Below are 9,564 nucleotides of genomic sequence, written 5' to 3'. Positions count from 1 at the left end.
CATCGCGCCGCGTAAACATAAAACCATGTCTGCATTTGTGATCGGAGAAATGACGTACAACAAGCGCTACTCTACACTGCTCAAAACTCGCGTTTGAATCGTCAGTGGCAAATTCTTTAAATATGAAAACGTACTTACAGGCAGTGAGTCAGAACACTGGCATTGTAGTCTACTCTCCCAGAATCAGGAAACAGTCCTTCATAAAATGCGCTGCACACATCTTAATATTTGGGTTGAACTGTTCTGGAACAGTGTTGTAAATGCAACTTAACCACTGATTTCTAGTCGTGTCCTCTTTTGGAAGGCCAAACAGTATTTTCGTTTTCGCAATGAAACACACAGCGTCTTCACAACATGGCGGCGGTGGCAGCAACAATAAAGTTACGCCTTCTTTCTTTGCGTGAACATTTGGGCGGCGTTATGCAAATCTTCCCACATCGTGACGTAGACATGTGGGGGCGTGTTTGAAAGAGGCGTTTTATGAGGGCGTGGACGAGTCTTAACTTTTATAAAGAATATCTCTTTGGGTTGTAACACTCCAAAGAGAAAGGAAAACTTGAAATCGCATCATATGACCCCTTTAAACATGAGCAATAGGCTGGTAGCTTCAGAATCTGAGCTGCTAGTCAAAAGGCTGGAAGTTTTTGTCCCAAAAGAGCTGAGGACAAAACCAGAACAATCCTGAATTACGAGTGACAATCAAAAATGCCTAAACTCTGACCTGCCCCGTCTCAAACCTTTCAGTCATTTCAAAACTATTTCATATGACCACAGATAGATGCTGTATTATGTTATGACCACAAATCACTATGAAAACCCTTTTGCTCTGTCTTACTGTTTCTATTTCTGTCCAGCCATCGCCATCTGTCTCTTTCCATCTCACTTTCTCCTTCTTTTCCATATATTTAGGTAACTGCCGATCCCAGCCAGACATCTGAGGATGGACCATGCCACGTTTTCTCTTTTTCCTGGTTAAATATGCCAAAATAATATAAGACTAAGTTAGTAAACCTGCAACATCACAGTACGTTCCAGAAAAGTACTTCATAACTAATATTTTGTTACTTTGACACTACAGTCATAAATATGCATTCAATATCAAAGTAGGAATTTGGGGAGATAAAAACACAACTGTTAGGCCTAAATATTCATTGATAATATTTTCTGACTAAAGTAGTTGACTAAAATGGAAAATAAAGGATTATTAATGTGTATAAGTCTTGTCTTTTGTATATGTTCATACTGAGGATATGCCTGTTTCTGAATAAATTAAAAGATGAAGGAAAAGGCCTACAAAAACAAAAAGATTATTCACATGTAAACCCTAAACATGTCTAACGTCACTTTAGAAATAAACATAAAATCATATTTGAATACGTTATACATATAATGTATTTGTGTAAGACGTGTATTATTTTCCTAAATCGTCCATAATCTTGCGGTTGTTGCTCGCGCGCTGGGCCAGTTGTTCGGCTCGCGCCATCTGCAGCACCTCGCGCAACAGGTGAAAAGTAAGATCCAGCGAAATTGGCGGATCCTCAGACCGTCGCTCCCGCTCCTCGAAGCTGTTTATGATCTCGTTACCGACACTACCGAGCTTACCTCCTAACCGCCGCTGCGTGAGCTGCAGCTGAAGCGCCTCGGTGCGTGTCGGTGATCTCCGGTCTGGAGCGCGCGGACTGTGAGCGGCGTTGTCCAGCCTGATGAAGTACTCCGCTCCTGAGCGCATCAGAACCGGCAGCTGCGTGTTCGTGTGTCCGGGGGCGGATCCAGAAAGCGAGACAAACACACCGAGGGACACAGCAGCGAGTAGCACGTGCAGCTTCATTGAGGGAAACTCCCGGTTATCTGAATAAACATGAAATAATGGGCGATAAAAACGTGAACAGGACTTGAAAACGGTTTTTCTCTCTCTCTTTATTCTTTAATGTGTGCATGACTTTTATACATTAATACTTTCGGTTACACTTTACTTGAAGGGGTGTGCATAAGACTGACATGACACCTTCATAATCATGACATGACGTCATGAATATAAAGTTTTTTTTTTATGCATGTTTATGACAACTGTCATTAAGTGTCATTCGCTCAGTTATGTCATTTTTAATGCAAATATGACATTATTTGACCTAACCCTACCCCTATCCTTACCCGTCATGTCATAATTAGGAAGGTGTCATGTCAGTCTTATGCACACCCCTTCAAGTAAAGTGTTACCATACGTTCTTTAATACTTTTATATAACCCATATATGGGTTCCAGAAATCTGAGACTAGCCTACACTCTTAAAAATAAAGGTGCTTCAAAAGGTTCTTCAAGCGATGCCATAGAAGAACCATTTTTGGTTCCACAAAGAACCATTCAGTCAAAGGTTCTTTAAAGAACCATCTCTTTCTTACCTTTTTATAATCTGAAGAACCTTCTTTCGCCACAAAGAACCTTTTGTGAAACAGAAAGGTTCTTCAGATGTTAAAGGTTCTTTATGGAACCATTTAGACAAAAAGGTTCTTCTATGGCATCGTGAAGCACCTTTATTTGTAAGAGTGTACTGCATTTTTTACCTGAAAATATTCTATTCCATTTGAGCAGTTTTAATGACATGCGGGCATATAGTCATCCTGTTACGCTTTAATGTTTATATTTACATTTAGTCATTTAGCAGACGCTTTTATCCAAAGCGACATACAAATGAGGACAATAAAAGCAGTAAAAACTAACAAAAGAGCAACAATTTTAATGTTTAAAAATGTAATGTTTAATGCATTTTTTTTTTTTTTTGCAGTGTAGCCAATAGTTTCACGTCATAACTTTTCAAAATTCCATACCTGGAATCTGGCTTTAAGAAAAAAAGTGGGCTCAGACTTTTGATTCGATTTCACTACTTTTATTACAAACAACTATTTCAAATAATTAACTAACACTTTCTTACGCAGCACATTAAGGCATTAGCATAGCTACAGTTTACATTTATGTCATTTTGTAAAAGGCATGATTCGAGTGAATGCTTACCTCATGTCGGTGTCCTCTGGAAATGATCTTGTTTGTGAGAGTCGGTTGTCGGTGCATCTCGAGCATCAGTGGGGTTTATTTATACGAGGCGAAGAGCATCTTATTTATGAGATGACAGAATCACCGGAATGAGTCATGGAATAATTGGCTGCGGTTCAAGTAAATCCAAAATGAAAATGCTCCTGCATTCCGTCGTGTGTTTAGTTCACGCTGTAGATTTAATCGAGAGTCAGTCTCCTCTGAATTAACCGGGACTTTCTTAATTCGTGTTAATGAATCTGATTCAACCGCCGGTAACTGAGAGACTGTTGACGACGCACTGAAGCACCGAGGGAGAGCAGCGCACCTCCACCTGTTCAAATCGTTGGCACCGATGAGCGCAAGATCTGAGACACGAGTAATCAATCCAGGGTACGGGGTCAAAGGGCCTCCCACGCGGGATCAGCTGGTTTACCTCTTACCCTATTAAAATAATCACCAACATGGACAAAATTCATTCATCCATTTTCCAAATTGCCTGTCGTGGGAGTGCTGGAGCTCAAACACGAATGCCCAGCCGTGGAACGGGGACAGTTATTGAGTCACCACCCTGCATTATAGCTACAAATAATGTATTCATGTATGTGCCTTATTTAGGAGCAGAGGCGGACAGTAACTAAGTAGGCGTTGGAAAGTTATACAGCAAAGTTATGTGTTGCTGGGTTTTATAACCGGTTTGATTATTTATCTTCCTTATCACTCTGTATTTACAGGATTTCACTGTACTGTATTCAGCAGGTGTAATGTATTCTAAGTTGCTTCAGAAGTATTGCAAGTACTACGTACAACAATAAAACAGTGCATTGACATAAAAAAGGAAATTTACTTTTGGTACTTAAGTACTTTTAAAAGCAAGTACTTCTGTACTTTTACTTAAGTAAAAATCTGTCTTTACAACTTTTACTTGTAATGGAGTAATATTTGACCAGCAGTATCTGTACTTTCACTCAAGTAATGGAGTTGAGTACTTTGTCCGCCTCTGTTTAGGAGGAACAGGTGCTTTTTTGTTTAGTAAAATGTTTGTCTGTAGGGAAATGTGAACTTATACGCAATTTCATAAATTTGATAGAATTTGATAAGTTTGTTAAAAAAAGCTTTCTTTTGGTTTTTCAGCTAATAAAATATGTTTTGCTAACGTTCAGGGATAGTTCACCCAAAAATGAAAATTCTGTCATTTATTCAACATTTATTGCACCCTGTATGAATTTATTTCTTCTGCTGAACTCAAAAGAAGATATATTGAATAATATGGGTAAACAGTTTTTGGTCCCTATTGACTTCCATAGTATTTTTTTCTGAAGTCCGTGGGGAATAACAACTGCTTTGTTACCAACATTCTTAAAAACATCTTGTTTTTTGTTCAACGCAAAAAAAGAAACTCATACAGGTTTGGAACAACTTGTAAATTGACAGAATTTTCATTTTTGGCTGAACTTTCCCTGTATGAAAACATTTCTGAACTTTCAAAATGTCCAGTTTTTAAAAAAAAATTTTTATAACTTTTTTCCTTAGTTATGCAGATGATAAGGGAACATTCCTTTTTCATTTCGCAAACATTATGGGAACGTTACTTTTGAATGTTCTCTAAACATTCTGAAACAAGTAATTAAAAAATGTTAGATGAACATCCAAGTAAAACGTTTCAGAAAATAATTAATCTCATTTATATAAAAGTGTTTGTGTTTCTAATGGTTTCTGTTATATTATTCTGGTATAATTACTGACAGATTAAATAATTATGTTAAAGTGGTTCAGCTGTTAGAAAAAGTGTTCTGTTAAAATCAATTAACACAGACAGCTGCTTCACACTGAACTCAACACAACACCATTAATTAATTATGACTTGAGTAAAACACAGTCAGCACACTATGATAACATAGCAGGGACATGCTTTATGCATCATTTCATGACTTTGGTATAAATAAATAGGCTATATTTTTACATTTTTTTCTGTAGTATGTTTTCATGCATCCTGCAGGAGTCAAATTGTACAAATGTATATTTTCTCAAGCAATTGTTTTATTTCTTGGTTTCCAAACACCGAGTTCTTGTGATTGATTGATTGATTTTTGGTGGCTCTGTAGCTGTTGGATGAACAAGTGAACGCAATAAAACTACACTGGTAACTATACAATAAAGAGAGACTTTAATGAAAAGTAGGCTACTCTATAATTGTTTTTATAATTTTTTTTTAACTTTGCTAAAAAAAAAAGAAGAAGAAGCCTATATTAGGCAATTTAAAGGGGTGATATGATGCGATTTAAATTTTTCCTTTCTCTTTGGAGTGTTACAAGCTCTTGGTGCATAAAGAAGATCTGTAAAGTTGCAAAGACTAAAGTCTCAAATCCAAAGAGATATTCTTTATAAAAGTTAAGAGTCAGCCACGCCTACCTGTGGTGAAATGTGAACAGTTTATTGTGATTGGCTGTTCTGTGTCGGGGTCCAGGGTTGCTAGGCAACGGGGGCGGGGCCAGTGTGTGCAGTCTGCCGATAAAGACAGAGCTAGAATGTTCTATGAGCTCATGTTAATAAAGTTAAGACTGAGTTCACCGAGTGGTCTGCTCCGTGTATCATGACATGGTGTCAGAAGTAAAAGTTCTCCGTGCACTCCTGTGATCTGTGAAGGAGGACGGAAGAAAATGTCCAAGTTTCACGTGCCCGAAGCTTTTGATTTTGCACAGCCATCAAGTTGGCCGGCATGGAGGCAGCGTTTTGCACGTTTCAGGATTGCAACTAAACTCGACAAAGAAGACGGTTATGTACAGGTGAATTCACTATTGTATGCTATGGGCAGACAGGCTGAACCCATATTCAGCAGATTTACGTTTTCCACGGAGGAAGAAAATGATTACTACAACGCAGTAGTTAAAAGGTTTGATGAACATTTCGTGCCGAAACGCAACCTGATTCACGACCGCGCTTGTTTTCACAAAAGGAGTCAATGAAGCAATGAAAGTGTCGAAGCATTCGTTAGGAGTTTATACGAACTGGCAGAGTTTTGTGAATTCGGTGCTACTAAAGATGAGCAGATTCGCGATCGTATTGTGATTGGAATAGCAGATAGCAACGTGTCTGAAAAGCTGCAGTTAGAGCCCGACTTGACGCTGGAGAAAGCGATACAGATTGCTCGCCAGTCAGAACTGATTAAAACACAAAGCGCTGATATTCGAGGTTCATGTGATGTAAGTGAAGTAGGCTATAAGTCTAAACACACTAAACAATTCAAGAAACACACAGGAGGTAAATACAGAAATCCTGACACTAAACAAAGAGATGAAAGTAACAAAGTGACCTGTTCAAGATGCGCACGTGTGCACGAATATGGGGCCTGTCCTGCTCGAGGGAAACGATGCCGCAAGTGTAACAAAACAGGCCATTTCGAGGTCGCTTGTAAAACAAAGACTGTAAAAGAAGTGACCAGTGATAGAAAAGATGATGAAACAAGAGGAACGTGGTTTCTGGGGTCAGTTTCGGATAATGCTAATGAGGATGAGTGGCATGTGAAGTTACCAATGCAGGGGACTACTGTAAAGTTCAAGATTGATACTGGAGCAGATATCACAGTCATGTCTGAGCAAACATTTCTGAAACTCCCAAATTGCCCTCATCTTACAAAAACACTCGCAGACATCAGGAGTCCGGGCGGCAAACTGGGTTGTATTGGTAAATTCTTAGCATATACAGAAAGAAAAGGACAAAATGTCAGTTTCTGGACCTATGTAGTTAAAGGGCCATACACCAACAATCTACTTAGTCGTAAAACTGCCTGTGAAATGAAACTGGTGAGCAGAGTCGATTCTATTAGTACTGAGGACAGTGTTTTCGGAGACTTCGGACTGCTGGATTGTGAGCCAATCAAAATTGAGCTCAGACAGGAAGCCAAACCATACAGCCTCTCTACGTCTCGTCGAGTCCCCTTTCCATTACTGCCAAAAGTGGAAGAGGAGCTACAGCGTATGCTAAAGTCAGGAATCATAGAAGAGGTCACTGAAGCAACAGATTGGTGTGCACCAATGGTGCCTGTGATAAAGAAGAAAGGCAAGGTGAGAATTTGCGTTGACCTTAAAGGTCCCATGACATGATGCTTTTTGGATGCTTTTATATAGGCCTAAGTGGTCCCTAGTACTGTATCTGAAGTCTCTTTCCCGAAATTCAGCCTTGGTGCAGAATTTCAGCCACTACGAGCCAGTCCCACAATGAGCTTTCCTTAGGACGTGCCATTTCTGTGTCTGTAGCTTTAAATGCTAATGAGGAGGAGAGAGGCGGGGCAACTGCCATGCTTCGCTCGTTTGCAAGCCATGATGTCTCTCGAGGAAAAAAAAATATTGCGCTCGCCTCGCACGGTAGTAGCTCATTTTCTCATGGGCGGGCCAAATTCTCTGGGCGGGCAAAGCATCCAAAAGAGGACGATATCTGCTTCGTCATGCCTGGAGCTGATCCGTGCTGGTTGCTGAGGAAATATAACAACTTCACGCTGTGGATCACTGGATCGGCTTTCATAGTGGACGAAGCGGAGTCCAGCCCGGGGTCGTCACATGTGGTTATCATGACATGGTGTCAGAAGTAAAAGTTATCCGCGCACTCCTGTGATATGTGAAGGAGGACGGAAGAAAATGTCCAAGTTTCACGCGCCCGAAGCTTTTGATTTTGCACAGCCATCAAGTTGGCCGGCATGGAGGCAGCGTTTTGCACGTTTCAGGATTGCAACTAAACTCGACAAAGAAGACGGTTATGTACAGGTGAATTCACTATTGTATGCTATGGGCAGACAGGCTGAACCCATATTCAGCAGATTTACGTTTTCCACGGAGGAAGAAAATGATTACTACAACGCAGTAGTTAAAAGGTTTGATGAACATTTCGTGCCGAAACGCAACCTGATTCACGACCGCGCTTGTTTTCACAAAAGGAGTCAATGAAGCAATGAAAGTGTCGAAGCATTCGTTAGGAGTTTATACGAACTGGCAGAGTTTTGTGAATTAGTTGTATTGAGATTGCACATCTGCAAACGGTTTCAAGCCAGCAGGTGATAACACATTTGAAAACAATGTTTGTTCGGTGGGGGATCCCATAAGAGCTTGTGACAGACAATGCTACTCAGTTCACGTCTACTGAGTTTGCAGAGTTCAAAACGACATACAATTTCACTCACACTACTTCCAGCCCTCACTACCCACAGGCTAACGGTGCCGCTGAAAGAAGTGTTGCTATTGCAAAAAGGGTGCTCAGACAGCCAGATCCACAGCTGGCTCTTATGAGCTATCGTGCAACACCTATCAATGCCACAGGATTGAGCCCAGCTCAACTGATGATCGGACGTCAGATCAGAACAACAGTTCCAACACTACCAAAGAACCTGCTACCCAGTCCAATTGACTATGAACAAATCAGACTGAAAGACAAACAAACCAAACAGGCTTATAAGTACTTCTACAACCGACGATACTCAGCACGTTCTCTATCTGATCTACATCCTGGTCAAAGTGTGAAAGTTAAGTTGGATGGAGAAAAAGCATGGAAAACATCAGCAACAGTTGTTGGAAAAGCTCCTGAACCCAGATCTTACATTGTGCAAACAAAGGAAGGCACAATCTCTCGCCGGAACCGGAGACACATTCAGAGTGTCCCTGAAACACCTGTAACTCCGGAAACATCTGACACACCAAATGGACAGACTGTAAATGAGAACAGTGAAGGAACTGATGGACCCTCTCTTGAGACTGATTTAACCCCAGCTTCCATTACACCACACACTCATACACCCACCCGCAAAACACCACACACTCTTACACCCACCCGCAAAAGAACCCTTGCTGGTAGGGAAGTAAAACAGCCCGTAAAGTTTAAGGACTATGTTTTGGGGTAGTTGTTAACAACCATACCGATGCAAAGAGTTTTCTTTCATGTTAACTTCTACAATGTACTGTAAAAAAAAAAAAAGAAAAAAAGAAAAGTGAATTGTTAAATGCTAACATGTTCGGTTTAAGTGACGAGTTATATTGAAGAGATTGTGAGCAGTGAATGTTATTACTGATATCTGATGTTGATATTGATGCCTGTTACTTGGTTGAGAAAGTAATTTGCTTTGTTCCATATTGCTTAGAGAGAGAAAAAAAAAAAGAGGGACAGTAGAACTTTAAAGAGGGGAGATGTGGTGAAATGTGAACAGTTTATTGTGATTGGCTGTTCTGTGTCGGGGTCCAGGGTTGCTAGGCAACGGGGGCGGGGCCAGTGTGTGCAGTCTGCCGATAAAGACAGAGCTAGAATGTTCTATGAGCTCATGTTAATAAAGTTAAGACTGAGTTCACCGAGTGGTCTGCTCCATGTATCATGACACTACCTAAAACGGCTCGTTCTAACACGCCCCCACATACCTACGTCACTATGTGGGAAGATTTGCATAACGCCGCCCAAATGTTCACACAAAGAAAGAAGACGTAACTTTTATTCTCGCTGTAGTATTGTTGTTGCCGCCGCCATGTCGTGAAGGCGCTGTGTGTTTCGTTGTGAAAGCGA

General features: G+C 40.5%; 2 protein-coding genes across 3 annotated transcripts in view; one reads left to right on the top strand and one right to left on the bottom strand.

The window, feature by feature from the left end:
* The window catches only part of LOC107690157 (E3 ubiquitin-protein ligase TRIM63-like), an 8,459-nt gene extending 7,226 nt beyond the window's left edge, over window positions 1-1,233 (top strand). For both annotated transcript variants that reach the window (XM_016488401.1, XM_016488409.1), the window contains exon 11: window positions 910-1,233. In XM_016488401.1, the coding sequence (XP_016343887.1) occupies window positions 910-990 (81 nt within the window). In that variant the 3' untranslated portion in view covers window positions 991-1,233. The remainder of the gene's footprint in view (window positions 1-909) is intronic.
* Window positions 1,234-1,379: 146 nt separating this feature from the next.
* Window positions 1,380-3,356, bottom strand: LOC107690149 (corticoliberin-2-like). The gene is made up of 2 exons (XM_016488389.1): window positions 3,010-3,356; window positions 1,380-1,848 (listed from the first exon to the last, which is right to left on the bottom strand). The coding sequence occupies exon 2, from the start codon at window positions 1,826-1,828 to the stop codon at window positions 1,412-1,414; it is 417 nt and encodes a 138-aa protein (XP_016343875.1). The 5' UTR covers window positions 1,829-1,848; window positions 3,010-3,356; the 3' UTR covers window positions 1,380-1,411.
* Between the last annotated feature and the right edge of the window lie 6,208 nt (window positions 3,357-9,564).

The sequence above is a fragment of the Sinocyclocheilus anshuiensis genome, unplaced genomic scaffold (genome assembly GCF_001515605.1).
Source record: "Sinocyclocheilus anshuiensis isolate Anshui unplaced genomic scaffold, SAMN03320099.WGS_v1.1 scaffold785, whole genome shotgun sequence".
Lineage (NCBI taxonomy): Eukaryota > Metazoa > Chordata > Actinopteri > Cypriniformes > Cyprinidae > Sinocyclocheilus > Sinocyclocheilus anshuiensis.
This window is presented reverse-complemented; position numbering and strand designations above follow the sequence as displayed.